The 15,877-nt window shown below is 49.0% G+C and overlaps 1 protein-coding gene across 1 annotated transcript in view; it reads left to right on the forward strand.

Moving 5' to 3' along the window:
• LOC127046007 (uncharacterized) overlaps positions 1 to 13,597 on the forward strand; it is a 50,387-nt gene extending 36,790 nt beyond the window's left edge. Inside the window, exons 11-14 of the mRNA XM_050942906.1 lie at positions 3,330 to 3,568; positions 4,850 to 4,976; positions 5,714 to 5,821; positions 8,503 to 13,597. Coding sequence (XP_050798863.1) covers positions 3,330 to 3,568; positions 4,850 to 4,976; positions 5,714 to 5,821; positions 8,503 to 9,734 — 1,706 coding nt within the window. The 3' untranslated portion in view covers positions 9,735 to 13,597. The remainder of the gene's footprint in view (positions 1 to 3,329; positions 3,569 to 4,849; positions 4,977 to 5,713; positions 5,822 to 8,502) is intronic.
• Positions 13,598 to 15,877: the final 2,280 nt, after the last annotated feature.

A 15,877-nucleotide genomic window follows, 5' to 3' on the forward strand; every position in this document is an offset into this window, starting at 1 on the left:
TGAGCTGCCCTTCAGCTGAAGCCCCGAGCCCCAGCAAGTGCCTCCCACAGGGTTGAAGCCCCTAAGCCCCCCTCCCCTCTGGGCAGAAGCCCCTAGCTCCACCACCACACCACAGAGCAGAAGCCCCGAGCTCCCCCTCACCCCAATGTGGTCGGTGGAAAAGGGGGGGAGTGGCATAGGGTGCTCCGTGAGCCACATTTTAACAGTTTGGGAGCTGGGGTTTGGCCACCCCTAGATTAGAGGATTGCCTAGAGGCCCCTGCTGAAATCAGAGCCCCATCACGCTAAATGCTGCGCACACAGAATAAGACAGTCCTTGCTCCAATTACTCACAGACTAAACAGACAAGGGAGACAGAGGAAGGATTCTTACATTACAGACCCAGAGACTGAGTGACTTGGCCAAGGTCCCTGGGAGTCAGTGGCAGAACTGGAAACTGAACCCACCTCTCACAAGTACCAGCCCTGCGCCTCCACCCTTCCTGTGGTGTCAGCGTGCAGAGGGGACTGCAACCGGTTATGTCTGCACCTTCTCCCAGCGTGTGGCCTGCTCCCCACCGATTGCCTATTGAGTGACAGGGGCCTTCGCCTTCCCTCCGCATCCTGCCCTCTCCCTTGCTGTTACGGCCTGGCTGTCCCCTATTCGTGCCCTATCATCCAGACGGGAGCTCAGTGTCCCTCCGCTGCTCCATGTCCAGTGACAGGAAGATTCTGTGGCCGAATTTGCCAGTTTGTGAGGCCTGAATGTTTTGGGGTTTGACCTTTTTGACCTTTTGGAGGTTTTCGGTGGGGTTCTGCTAACCAGCGCTGCAGACCCTGAGCACCCAGCAGGGTGAGAGACCCAGATGCGGGCCATTCAGTTGGGGTTTTCCAAAGGGCTGGGGGGCCCTTCACACAGCCAGCCTGGTCCTGCTGCTCCTGCCGTGGCAAGGGCAAGATTCCAGTTCGGCTCCTGCAATGAACCCTGAACACAGAGCTTCCAGCAGTCGCCTAGAACTCATTGCCCGTGAAATTCTGTTGTGTGTGTTATGCAGGAGGTTTGGCCTAGACTAGCTTAACCCTTCTGACTTTAAACTCCACAGATCTATTACTGAGGCCTAACTAAGCAGATGCAGGTTAAGCCACCCTCCTACCAGGCACTCGGGGTTGGATGCAGGTGGAAAAGCCATTGCACAGGCAATGAAAACTCACCAGCTGCCCCGGAGGTAATTCAGGGCCAGACTGGCAGAGCAGCTGCAGCTCCAGCTGCTTTTAGTGGGAGTTGTGAGCATGCAGCACCTCTGACTGTCAGGTGTGCGTGTCCCAGGCTGGGCATCCAAAACGTGAGTGCCCCCAAATTGATGGGCACTTTTGGAAGTTGAGGCCAAAATGTGTTTCTGCATCAGGAATTTCCATTCATGTCTCATGTGAATGAATACAGTTCTTACAGCTGCTCGCACATGGTTTGTTACTCCTATAGGCTGAGTTCATTGCAGGCTCCCTGCATCTCTCCATTTGCCCCACAAGTTCTCTGTCTGCCCCATATCCCCCAGTTTCAGGAACTCCCTACACTTTCCTCCAATCCCTCCTCCACCTGGAGTTCTGTGGGGCCTCTCGCTGCTGCTTCTAGGGTCCCCCATTCTCCCCCCATGCCAGGGGCTCTGTGTCTCCCTTCCCCTATACCAGGTGATGGTCCCCCCTGTGTCCCCTACTGTACTAATTCCAGTGGAAAGAGTGGAAGGGATTAATATAACCCTGTCACTCACTGCCCAACATGAAACACAGTTCAGCAAGGTTCAGGGTTTGGTACACAGAGACCTCTGCCTTAGAGTGATCAGATGTCCTGATTTTATAGGGACAGTCCTGATATTTGGGGGTTTTTTATATGGGATCCTTTTACCCCTCACCCCCAGTCCTGATTTTTCACACTTGCTATCTGGTCACCCTACTTTGCCTGCTTAACACGAGGGGGAACACCCCAATGAAAAACCTTTTCACCAGCCAACAAGATAATGCATTAATGACAGGGGTGGCTCTAGGTATTTTGCTGCCCCGAGCACAGCAGGCAGGCTGCCTTTGGCGACTTGCCTGAGGGAGGTCCCCGGTCCTGCGGATTCAGCAGCAGCCTGCGGGAGGTCCGCCGAAGCCACGGGACCAGCGGACCCTCCGCAGGCATGCCACCGAAGGCAGCCTGCCTGCCACCCTCGCGGCGACTGGCAGAGCGCCCCCCGTGGCTTGCCGCCCCAGGCATGTGCTTGGCAGGCTGGTGCCTGGAGCCACCCCTGGCTAATGAAGCAAGTGGACTAGTTCATAATTCAATGCAACATTAAGGGCCCGGCTGTGGCCATAGCTCTAGACTGGCCTTAGGGCAGGGGCAGCAGGAGTCACGCCTCTTTAATGGGATGGGGGGGAGGTTGGGGCATAGTCTCTCCCAAAGCTCCAGGGAGCATGCCCATTGCCCCATGCAGCTGTGGTATGCCACAGGGGCCGTGTCCAAGGCTATGTTGCAGGGATGAATGCAGAGACGGTTTATGATTGCCACATACACGCCCTCTCCCCATTCTCCTTCTGCATGAGGGGCTTCCACTATCTCGCCCAAAATGTGTGAAGAGCTCAGTGTGGCCAGAGCTTGTCTCTCTCCCCAACAGATGATGACCCAGTAAAAGATACTGCCTCCCTCATCTTCTCTCCCTAATGCCATAAGCGTCAGCTTGAGTAATTCCCAGCTCCCCCCTCCCCTCCCTTCCCCTCCGAGTTCTCCATAACTTCTGCACACCGGCAGCCAGGTGTGACTCTGAACCTGCTCCCCTCCACAGCTCTCAAGCACCGCGCCCCTTTCACTCTGCAGCCCGCAGACCTGTTTCCTAGCCCAGTGGCTCTCAACCTTTCCACACTACTGGAGTCTTTCAGGAGTCTCATTTGTCTTGCGTACCCCCAAGTTACACCTCACTTAAAAAGGACTTGCTTACAAAATCAGACATAAAAACCCAGACGTGTCACGGCCACTGTTACTGAAGGGTAACTGACTTCCTCATTTTTACCGTATAATTATAAATCAGCTGGAATATAAACATTGTACCTACATTTCAGTGTCTAGTATACAGAGCAGTATGAACAAGTCATTGTCTGTGTGAAGTTTTAGTTTGTACTGACTTCACTAGTGCTTTTTATGTAACCTGCTGTAACACCAGGCAAATCTCTAGATGAGTTCAGGTCCCCCCTGGAAGACCTGTGTCCCCCCAGGGGCACATGCACCCCTGGTTGAGAACCACTGTCCTATACACCAACCCCTCTGCCCCGGCTGCAGACACTACTGTAAAAACATTTTTTCCCTGTCTCTGAAACGCCCCAGCTCCACCCCGGGGAGTTCTGGGAGTAAGATCACTTCCTGGCTTGCTCCACTTCCCTTCTCAGGCTGCAGCCGCAGGGCTGGACCAGAAGCAACGCGTGAGACGCAGAGCTACCGCAGCGAGCGCTCGCCAGGGCCCCGGGCTGCAGGGGGGATTTTTCCGGCTGTTGCAGCGCAAGGATCCGCTCGACATGCAGGGAGGAGAAGCTGAAGGGAACATGCCAGCCGGGGCCACTCTGCAGGTAGGAGACAGGCAGCGAAGTGTGCTGCGGTGGTGAGACAACAGGCCGTATTCGGGGCTGGTGTGAACAGCTGCTACTTCGTCTGCCAGTTGCCCTGCGCCAGGCTGGTCTGAATGTGGCCCCCTGAGGCCCATCTAGCCCTGCCTCCAGATCCCATTTTCCTCAGTGCAGCCGCCTGACTGATCTCATGGCAAGGAGCTGTCTGGGGATGGAAAGTGACAGTGGACCCCTCTGAGGGGGCAGTCAGGACCTGACAGGCCCCCATGAGCCATTTCCCATGGGGCTAGTGTGCTAAGGAGAAGGCCTGAAGTGTTGCATGTTCACACTGCAAAGCCCCTTGCAATGACGATGTTGGTTGAGGGTAGGTTTAAATAAATGTTCTTCGTTTATTTCATCTGAATCTGGGCTCCTACTGAACAAAATTCTCCATTGACAGCAGTGGGAGTAAAACGGGGCCCTTCACTTGCACATAATAAGTTATCTTCCAACTTTCTGTTCGTTTGGGTGTCAGGGCCCAAGGCTGCTCCCCACTCTGACATCCAGAGAGGGGGCAACTGTCACTAGAATGGTCCCACACCACCCTCCAGCTGGCGTTTGAGCTCCTCAGTTTCACAGGGCAGTTCTCATGTGGTATCACAGTGCTGCAAAGTTTAGGTATCAATTCAAACCAATAATGTCATGAAACCATTTCAATTAACATCAGCTTGTGCAGCCCCTTTTCCTTTTAGAAACCTCAACACTGGCCTTAATCTACCTAGTGCTGTCGCTTCTAAACCCCTCTCTGTTACAAATCCTGGAACATTTCCCTTTACCTGTCCTGGGGCAGGGACTGTCTCTGTGACTGGATAGAGCTCAGCATAATAGGGCTCCAGCCTCACTTGGCAGAAGAGGCGCAGTGAGCATATTGTAAAAACAATCTAGTGCAAAGCCCATGGCTAATAAAGAAACGTGACAAGCCTGCCACAGTGCAAAATGTCATAGTGCTTGTTTATTACATCTAGCAAAGTGACCTGCATTACACAAAGCAAAACAAATTCTATGTTGCATCCTCAAGCTCGCTCTGAAGGAAGCTCTCAAAATAACAACCTGCCGTAGTGTAGTGGTTAGAACAGTGGATTGGGAGCCAGGACACCTACCTGCTGTTTCCGCTCTGGTACTGACTCAGTGTATTACTTTGATCAAATAACTTAGGCCAAAATGATATAAAGTGGCCACTGACTTTGGGTGCAGGTGTCAGGAGGTGGCTGCAGAGAAGGTGCTGAGTAACGGTTGCAATTCCAGGTCCCGGTGACATTTGAGGACATTGCCATCTATTTCTCCCGGGAGGAGTGGGAGATGCTAGCAGAGTGGCAGAAGGAGCTGTACCGGGATGTGATGAAGGAACATTATGACAATCTGAATTCCCTGGGTAAAAGTCCATTTTCTTTTTATACTCTGAGCTTTGCAAAATTCATCCATGTGTTTTAAGGGTGGAGCTCACCTCCAGTCATGCATTTCCTAAATTGCTGGGCCTGTTACAGTAAGTCATTATGGAGGGTTCACAAAAAACTGAACAGCTTTGTTCCTGGTTTTAGTTCCAGCTGTCATGTGTCCACACAAAAAGCAACTGTATTGTGTTAATCCAAAATGTGTATTTTAGATTAAAGGAAAACAGCAACAAGAAAAAGTCTCCATGAAAGAGCAAAGTGTTTGCAGCTGTTCTCCTCTATAACCAGCTGCAGGAACTCTGACAGCAAAATGGCTGCCTCCCCTGCAGAGAGGCAGAGGTCTTAAAAACGTGAAGGAAAACAAAGGTGTAATGGTTTCAAGCTACATACGCCAAGCTAGCTGCAGCCACAGCTTTCTGCAAGCCTGTCATTCAGAGGACTGGGCTGTAATCAGAAAGTTTGATTTTTGAGAGTGATTTAAGGGCAGAGGAGCGACATAATTGGGATCTTACTGCAAAGGGTGCATCCATTTCTAAGGAGCAGCTGGATGGTGGAAGTGGGAATACCTTGATCTCTATGCTTTAAATCCATTCATAATACACAATGCTTTTAGCGAAGGGAGGGAACTGATGTCAGACCATTCACACGGCTTTGTAACAAGCATCCCATGGTGGCAGTCCAAACTATTACATCCTCTGATCTGCATCCCCACAAACAGGCCATGCAGACACCAAGCCTGACGTTTTATCCCGGATCGAACAAGGGGAAGAGCCGTGGGTCGTGGATCAGCGGGAGGAAAGAGAGAGGCTGGAATGCACCTCACTGGGTGAGTAGTTATAACCTCCTTTGCCTTTAGATCCACAAGTTCTGACGATAGACCCCAGAGCTGGGGCAGGTGCCACTGTCGCAGGCTGCTGCCCCAGTCTCTCTCCCACATGGTTTTCGTAAGCAGGGCTGTTCTGGCAAGTGTCAAACCACAAACACGCATGGCCAGCTCACCCCCTCCACTAGCTAACTCTTGGGCCCAGGGTCAAGCTGGGGAGCTGGCAACAGGAAGCACACTCCCAGGATTAATAGCGGGGTTGGACAGAAATCTTGCTCCAGGTCAGAATCCCAACCAATCCTACTTCCCAGTGCAGTGTCAGACCCCTCCGCCCCTCCCCAATCACTGGCATGATCACCTCCTGCTTGCCTTTCAGAGGTCCTAAAAATGGCAGCCTTTTATGTTCTGTCTCAAGGGTTAAACCAAGTCCCTGCTGGTGCAACTCCACTGAATTTCACCTATTGTCTCCACTCCCAGGCTCTCCAGAACTCTCCAACCCTTCCCATACGTCTCTCAAAGCATTACCCTAGGGCAGGGCTCCAACCAAAGCAGTAAGTGCCTGAGGATCATAGCAATGTAGGGCTGGAAGGAACCTTGGGAGATTATCTATTCCAGCCACCCTGTGCTAAGGCAGGATCAGGTAAACCTGACAGGGATCTGTCCAACCTGTTCGTAAAAACCTGCAGTGACAGGGATTCCACAACCTCCCTTCATAACCTGTTCTAGTGCTTAACTGTCCTAAGAATTAGAAACATTTCCCTCACAGCCAACCTAAATCTCCCTTGTAGAAACTAAGCTAATTACTTCTTGTCCTACCCTCGGGGCACATGCAGAACAATTGGTCACCATCCTCTGACAACTCTTAACATATTTGAAGACTGTTATCAGTTTCCCCCACCCCCTGCCTCCCAGACTTCTTCTCTAGATTAAACATACCCAGTTCTTTCAACCTTTCCTCATAGGCCAGGTTTTTCTAAATTTTTTATCATCTTTGTTGCTCTGCTCTGGACTCTCTCCAATTTGTCCTTGAGTGTGGCACCCAGAACTGGACACAATGCTCCAACTGAGACCTCATCCGTACTGAGTAGAGGGAACAATTACCTCCCATGTCTTACATACGACATTCTTGCTAATACACCCCATAATGAAATTAGCCTTTTTTGCAACTGTGTCATATTGTTGAATCATATTCAATTTGTGATCCACTATAACTGCACGACCCTGTTCAGTAGTGCTACTTAGCCAATTATTTGCCATTTTGGATTGGTGCATTTGATTTTTCCTTCCTCAGTGTAGTCCTTTGCACTTCTCTTCACTGAATGCTATCTCTCTGCTTTCAGACCAGTTCTTCAATTTATCACCATCATTTTGAATTCTAATCCTGTCCTCCAAAGTGCTTGCAACCTCTCCCAGCCTGAGTTCATCTGTAAATTTTAGAAGCATATTCACTACTCTATTATCCAAGTCATTTAATAAAATTATTGAATAGTACAGACCCAGAACAGCCCCTTGCAGACCCCACTTCATAGATCCTCCCACTTTGACAGCGAATGATTGATAACTACTCTTTGAGTTCAGTTTAGCAGCCAGTGGTGCACCCGCCTTATGGTAATTTCATCTATACAACATTTCCCTCGTTTGCGTATGAGAATGTCATGTGGGACTGTGTCAAAAGCCTTACTGACATCAAGGCATATCACATCTACTGCGTCCCTCCTGTCCACTAGCCCAACTACCCTGCCAAAGAAGGAAATTAGATTAGTTTGACATGATTTGTTCTTGACAAATCCATACTGGTTGTTACTTACATTGTTATCCTCTAGGTTTGAACAAACTGATTGTTTAATAATTTTTTCCACTGTTAGGCTGACTGGTCTATAGTTCCCCAGGCCCTCCTTTCCCAGCTTTTTAAAAATAGGTACGATGTTTTCCTTTCTCCAGTCCTCTGGGTCCTCACCATCCTCCATGAGATCTCAAAGATAATCCCTAATGTTTCAGAGAGTGCTTCAACTGGTTCCTTAAGTACCCTAGGGTAGTGGTCCCCACACTTTTCAGGGTTGCACCCCCCTTTGCCTCTGTCCGCCCCCCTGGAGCCAGGGCCGGGAGCGGGGCCACGGCTCCCAGGGTGGGGTATGCGGACAGAGGTAAGGGGGCTGAGATTGGGACCGCAGTGGAGGGTGGGTCTGGGACCAGGAGCGGGGCCAAGGCCGGGTACAGCACCACGGCCGGGCTTGGGGCCAGGAGCCAGGGCTGTGGCTGGTGGCGGGGCTGGAGCAGAGCTAGGAGCAGAGCGGGGCTGGGCGGTGCGCCCTCCCTGCCCCCCGTGAGGGCTGGCCTGGGCCCTGCTGCTCCCCTGAATTTTCCTCCTTGTTCCCCTAGGGGGGTGCATCCCACAGTTTGGGCACCTCTGCCTTAGGGTGAATTTCATCAGGCCCTGCTGACTTAAATGCATCTAAAATCCAAATATTTTTTAACCTCTTCTCTCCCTATTTTGGCCCAAGATCTTTCCCCCTTGTCATTAATATTAATTGTGTTAAGCATCTGTTCACAACTGATTTTTGTAGGAGTATCCCATTTTTAGGGGTATCCCCTGTCATTGCGGATGAGATGATTCTGCCATAGAAACCCCTTCCCCCACTGCGTAGGAGTAAAACACGAAGTAATGTCTGGGTTCTCTTCTCCAGAGGATGCAGGCCTGAGCAGAACTGAGGAGCAGCAGCAAGAGGAAGGGCCTGAGAACTTGGAGCCACAAAGGACTTTACCGAGTGGGTCAGAAGAGAGAGTTTTCCAGAGTCCGGAGCAGGAAGAAACTTGCCAAATGCAGCGCAGGTCGCTGAGGCTGCAGGGGATCTCGGCGAGGAGTGAGCCAGATACCCCAAGGGACTGTGAAAGGGGTGGCCAGGAACCTCCGAGGCTCCCTGCGCAGGAGAGACCGAAGATGAGCCAGAGCCCACCTACGTGTCACATATGTGAAGTGAGCTTCAAAGGAGAGAAAGACCTTAGCAGACACAAGCGCAGCGTCCATGAGATAAAGGATCCACGCAAGTGCCAAGTGTGTGGGAGGTGCTTCCGGCTACAGCAGGACCTCAAGAGGCACCAGAGGATCCACACAGGGGAAAAGCCCTACCTCTGCCTTTACTGTGGGAAGAGGTTCAGCCAGACTGCCAATCTCTGCACCCACAAGAAGATGCACAGAGGGGAGCGACCGTACCCCTGCACCACCTGTGGCAAGAGCTTCCGGCAGAAGCAGCAGCTGGTGTCACACAGCCGGATCCACACAGGAGAGCGGCCCTTCCCCTGCACGCAGTGCTCCAAGAGCTTCCGCTTGAAGCAGGTGCTCAGGGTCCACCAGAAAACCCATGTGGGAGAGGGAGGCTCTGAGGGGAGCCAGGCCAAGGGGCGGGTCTTCACCTGCCGCAAGTGCAAGGACGTCTTCGCTCACAGGCACGACCTCCAAGAGCACCGGCGAGAGCACACCACCAGTGAGCGGCCCTACCAGTGTGCCGACTGCGGGAGGTACTTCAGACAGCGGCAGCAGCTGATTCCGCACCGCCGGATCCACACCGGGGAGCGACCCTACAGCTGCCCTCTCTGTGGGAAGAGCTTCCGGCGCAGGCAGGAGCTGACCACACACCAGAGAATCCACAGGGATGAGAGGCCCTTCCGCTGCCCCGAGTGCCCATTCAGCTTCAGGGAGAAGCAGAAGCTGAGGAGACACCAGAGAATCCACACGGGCGAGAGGCCCTATGCCTGCCCAGAGTGTGAGAAATGCTTCCGGCAGAAGCAGCAGATGATGTCCCACCTCCGGATCCATACGGACGAGCGGCCCTACACCTGCTCAGAGTGCGGGAAACGCTTCCGGCGGAAAGACTCCCTCGCCAAACACCAGAGAATCCACCAAAGGGCCCAGACATAGGGCCATCTACTCTACCACTTAGGTCAATGTAACGTACATCGCCCAGGGACATGAAAAGTCCCCCCTCCCCCCCCCCGAGCGACGCAAGTTACATCAATTTAAAGCACTGTCAACACCCTGCTATGTCGGCGGGAGACACTTTCCCGCCAACATAGTCCCTCCTCTCATAGAGGTGGAGTAATTATGCTGACAGGCAAGTGCCCTCCCATCACACAGTGCATCTTCACCATACGCACAACAGCAGCGCTGCTGCATCTGTGCGTGGTAGTGTAGACTAGACCATAGTGTGACAAAGTTCCTCCTCTACCTTGGTGGGTTCTGCACTTATTGGCAGATTTGCTCACTTCAGTGATCTTCCCCACAGTCTGGGTCACCTTCTCCTGTGTCTGATCAGGAGTTGGGAAGTTTGGGGGGAACCCAGGCCCACCCTCTAGTCCAGGTTCCAGCCCAGGGCCCTGTGGATCGCCGCTGTCTATAGTACCTCCTGTAACAGCTGCATGACAGCTACACCTCCCTGGGCTACTTCCCCATGGCCTCCTCCAAACACCTTCTTTATCCTCACCACAGGATCTTCCTCCTGGTGTCTGATAACGCTTGTACTCCTTAGTCCTCCAGCAGTACACCCTCTCACTCTCAGCTCCTTGTGCCTCTTGCTCCCAGCTCCTCACACACACTTCCTCTCCTCTGGCTTCCCTGTCCCTGACTGGAGTGAGCTCCTTTTTAAACCCAGATGCCCTGATTAGCCTGCCTTGATTGGCTGCAGGTGTTCTAATCAGCTTGTCTGCCTGAATTGATTCTAGCAGGTTCCTGGTTACTCTAGTACAGCCCCTGCTCTGGTCACTCAGGAAATAGAAAACTACTCAGCCAGTGACCAGTATATTTGCCCTCTACCAGACTCCTGTACCCCAGTGGCCTGGGTCTGTCACAATAGACAATGCAGTTGTCCTGCCCCAAACTCCCTCCTCGCTTCCCTCACGGAGGGGAAACCGCTTCCACAGGGACTCAGAGAAACCACCCCTGCAGCCAACACCCCTTCACAGCTCCTGGCAGAGAATGGAGGGGAAGAAACGCTACAGACACACACTGCACCCCGGAGAAGGTGAAGGAGCTGCACCTCCATTCCCTCAAAGGGTCCAGGCGGCCACAGTCTCACAGCTCTTATTGTTTCTTTGATGTATTTGAATCATTATAGAGGGATCTTGTCCTTCCTGTGAACCCCCGATGAATGTGTTAAATAGCACTGGGCCTAGTGCCAATCCTTAGATAGCCCCGCTAGAAACACTCCCCTTCAGTGATGATGATTCACCATTGACAACTACTTTGTGAGCTCTGTCAGCTTGCTAGTTCTTAATCCTTTTAACTGGTGTTTTAGTGCTATTGTACAGTGCTAATTTTGTAATCAGAACGTCATGTGGCACTAAGTCAACCCCCTCACAAAAGTCTATTATATTTAGAATTATCTTTGTCAACCAAACATGTAATCACATCAAAAAATGATATTGTGTCTTTTAACAAGACCTATTTTCCATAAATCCATCTTGACTGGAATTAATTATATTGCTATCATTTAATTCTTTATCAACTGAATCCTGTATCAGCTTTTCCATTATTTTATCCAAGATTGACATTAGGCTACCTCGCCTGTAGTGCCCCAGGTCATCCCACTTGCGTTTTTTGAATATTGGCACAACGTCACCACCAGACTTCTGGAATTTTGCTGATATTTCAAGATTTATTAAAAATTAACATCAGCGGACCAGACTTAGGTCTCTTGGGTGCAAGTTATTTAGGCCCGCTGATTTTAAAATGTTTATCCCTAGGAGATATTGTTTAACATCCTCTTTGGTTACTAATGGATTGGAAAGTACTCCATCATCCTCATATCATATGAGTACATCATCCTGCTTCTTTCCAAATACAAAACAGAAATATTTATTGAACACTTCTGCCTTTTCTGCATTATTATTAGCCATTTTACCATCTCTATCTAGTAATGGCCTATACTATTGTTGGATTTCTTTTGTTCTTAATACACTTTAAAAACTCCTTCTTATTGTCCTGATTCATGTCAGCTATGGATGTTTCCAGCTTCCCTTATCAATTTTCTACACTTCATAACTTCTAATTTGCATTGATTGCTATCCAGTCCCCTTTTTTCCCCATTTGTTATAGTGTATATTATTTTTTATTTCTAATTGATGCCTTCAATTCACCCTGAACCAGGATGGCCTTTTAGCCAAAGTCATCTTCTTTTTGATTGTAGAATTGTGGCTTTTTGGCCACCTAATAAACTCTTCTTAAAGAACTCTCAATTTTTCTTCAAATTTCTCATCACAACCAATTTCCTTTGTCTAGGGAAAATTTGCCCTTTTGAAGTACCAAGGGTATATATTACTAGTTTGTACTGTCCTCTGTTTGCCCATGTTGAATGTAATGTTCATGACCATGTGATCTTATTGTTCCCCTCATCCCCGCTTCTCCATCTTCCCTCCTATCGTTTTTTTATACTTATGTTTTCTTTCTAATTAGATTGTAAGCTCTTTGGGGCATGGACTCTCTGTCTGTGTTTGCATAGCCCCATGCATAGTGTAGCTCTGCTCCGGCCTCCAGCCTCTGGGTACTACCACCTTACAAATAATAATTATGAAAAGATGTCAAGTATCAGAGGGGTAGCCGTGTTAGTCTGGATCTGTAAAAGCAGCGAAGAGTCCTGTAGCACCTTATAGACTAACCGACGTATTGGAGCATGAGCTTTCATGGGTGAATACCCACTTTGTCTGATGCATGCTCCAATACGTTGGTTAGTCTATAAGGTGCCACAGAACTCTTCGCTGCTTTTATGAAAAGATGATTTCTCTGATGTAATCTGGAGGTCGGTGCTCATCTGACAGAAAGCGTCTCAGTCTGGTAGAGCTGTGCAAAACTGGTGAAAAACGTCTCTGTGAAATCTTGCAGAAACATTTTTGGGTGATTTTGGGCCCCTCATATTTCACTTTTCTGCTCATCCAGACCGTGCCTAAATATTGCTTTTTCTTTCATCATATTCAATAAATGTTTAAAAACTTTTCTGTTCTATCCCATCATCCGAAACTCTCGTCTGTGCGCCACTAGTCTCCAGTCCTGATTACCACAGTCTTCTCTCTTTCAGCTTCCACAACACCTTATTGTGTCCTTTCCAATTCATCCAAAGTGCAGCTGCTGAGGGCCAGGAAGCTATGGAGGAAAGCACTGCCTTCGCTTCTGGAAACAATCACAAAATTGCCAGAGGACGTGTTAAATATAAAATACAGGCCTCACCAGGAGCTTTTCATAGTGGACATGCTTTTGGGAGTGCCTATAAATTATGAAAGCCTGGAGCTGCAGGAGTATGAAGTAAATATGTCTCAGCTGCTTCCTACTTCTGGAAAATAAAACTGTCACCAGAATAAGACAAATGATGACAGCAGCTCGAGAGAGTGATTCTAGATGGATGGCCAGCTAGTGAAAGGCCAGGAACTTCCAAGCATTTAATGTTGGGATTAAAGGAATGAAGTTGTGTGTGACTGGATTCTGTACAGAGGACGCCATGCTATGCATGCTCAATACCATCCATCTGGGCAGTGAGTAGTGTAAGAGTAGTGCCTGATATAACTTGTCTGTTCTGACCCCCATCTAGACTGTAAGTTTACTAGCTGGCTGTATTAGCTGGCGGTGGTTGTTTTGGGACAGTATTATGTTTTATTTGTATTTGAGTTTCAAAAGGAAAAAATAGGAAGATTAACAGCACCACTGAAAGCAGCAGATACTGGCACTTGTCATGGGGCAGGGGATTCTGTTTTGTACTAGGTTGGGACTAGGAAATAAAAATCAGTGTCTTGCCAGCAGTCCTGTGTGTCACTCGTTTCTAACAGGAACAGCGCCCTCCTGGATTGCAGCCTTGAGACATACATTTTAGCTGCACAGCCTCTAATAAAGAATAGTTCGTATAGGCTATTGAAGGACGATTCCACAAGTGGGAATATTTGTATCTATGTTTGCAGTGTAGTTGTAGCCATGTTGGTCCCAGGATAGTAGAGGGACAAAGTAGGTGAGGTGATATTTCTCCCACCAACAGAAGTTGGTTCAATGAAAGGTACTACCTCGCCCACCTTGTCTCTCCAGTATTTGCAGCTCTCTTTTATTCGTGTCTCTGTGTAACACAAGTTGATCATCATCTGGATGTTATCGAGTTCAGTTAATTCCACCTTTGGTTAGTTCCCTTCATTACTGCAGAAGACAATCAACTGTGTGTATTTGTTTAACTTGATTTTACAATTATTTATATACAAATGATATAATTCAGGCTGCCCGGGAGAGATTTGTGGTCTGAACTATTCCTGGTGCTTCAGGAGACAAGGAAATTGTAGACATGGACGAACAGCTATTTCATATCTACATAGGGTATATCTACACTGCAGCTCGGCATAGACAGAGATGGACTAGATCAGCTCGATCTAGTGTGCTAAAAATAGTACTCAGGGTAGCGCAAGATAAATCCATTCAGACCCCCTGGGTATGTACTCAGGTGACAAGTCCAGACTGCCACCTGAACTATCCCTGGCTGCTAAAGCTTACCCATGCTGGGAAGCGTGTCCCAGCTGCAGTGTACATGTACCCATAGATTTTAACATCAGAAGGGCTCATTATGAGCATTAAGCCTGATCTGCGTAGTACAGACCATGGTGTTTCAATAGTTTAGTCTATTCCATTTTTCCATGTTGTCTCAAATGTTCTGCATCAAAATGAGAAACAAAATACAAAGCAACACATGCAGGAGGAATCAGTAGATCCAAAATGAGCTAAACAGTCTCACCCCATGGTCAGCAGTTAAAATCCAGCGGAGGCCAGTATGGAAGGGCAACAAAAATAATTAGGGGAATGGAACGGCTTCCGTATGAAGGCAGATTAATAAGACTGGGACTTTTCAGCTTGGAAAAGAGATGTCAAAGGGTAGATATGATTGAGGTCTATAAAATCATGACTGGTGTGGAGAAAGTAGATAAGGAAGTGCTGTTTACTCCTTCTCATAACACAAGAACTAGGGGTCACAAAATGAAACAAATAGGCAGCAGGTTTAAAACAAACAAAAGGAAATATTTCTTCACACAACGCACAGTCAACCTGTGGAACTTCTTGCCAGAGGATGTTGTGAAGGCCGAGACCATAACAGGGTTCAAAAAAGAACTAGATACATTCATGAAGGATAGGTCCATCAATGCCTATTACCCAGCATGGGCAGGGATGCTGTCTCTAGCCTCTGTTTGCCAGAAGCTGGGAATGGGCGACGGGATGGATCACTTGATGATTAACTGCTCTGCTCACTCCCTCTGGGGCACCTGGCATTGGCCACTGTCGGAAGACAGGACACAGCTAGATGGACCTTTGGTCTGACCCAGTTCTTATGTTAATGGAATTATTACTATGTGATGGTTGCTGTAGGTACTGGAACTAGGGGTGCAGGGGGAGGGTGTGCTGCAGCAACACCTGGCTTGAAGGGGTTTACAGTTTGTTTCAATGGCTCCCAGCACCCCCACTATAAACATCATTCCAGCACCCGGGATGGTTGCTCAGGAGTTGCTATGTGAATCAGTGTTGCTATCTTGTGCAATTCTGTTATAAATCTTGCAATATTTGGTGGTTTTTCTAGAGCTTCAGCTGCTGGAATCAAGAGAATAGGTGCAAATGTTTGGTTTTTTTTTTAATGTAAGTTTCTAGCCCTCCTGGTTGCAGGGAAAAGCTTGAAAACATGAAGCAAGTGTAACTTAAAGGCTCAGAAAACAGAAGACAAATAAAAAGGACTTAATTTTTTAGACTGTGCCACAGACTTCCTGTGTGACCTTAGGGAAGTTACTTGGCCTCTCTGTGCCTCAGTTTCCCATCTGTAAAATGGGGATAATAGCACTGCCCTACCTCACTGATGTGTCATGAAGATAAATACATAAAAGATTGTGAAGCGCTTTGAGCTCTCCTGATGAAAAGTGCCATGGAAGAGACTGATTTATTAATTTATTAACCCCGGGCAGGGTTAGCTGCCACAGAGGGAGGCAGGGTTAGCTGCCAAGGTGGGTGGGGTTAGCTGCCATGGAGGGGGGTGGGGTTAGCTTCTGAGGTGGGGGCTCCCTGGG

Source organism: Gopherus flavomarginatus, chromosome 2 (genome assembly GCF_025201925.1).
Source record: "Gopherus flavomarginatus isolate rGopFla2 chromosome 2, rGopFla2.mat.asm, whole genome shotgun sequence".
In the NCBI taxonomy this organism is placed as follows: Eukaryota; Metazoa; Chordata; order Testudines; family Testudinidae; genus Gopherus; species Gopherus flavomarginatus.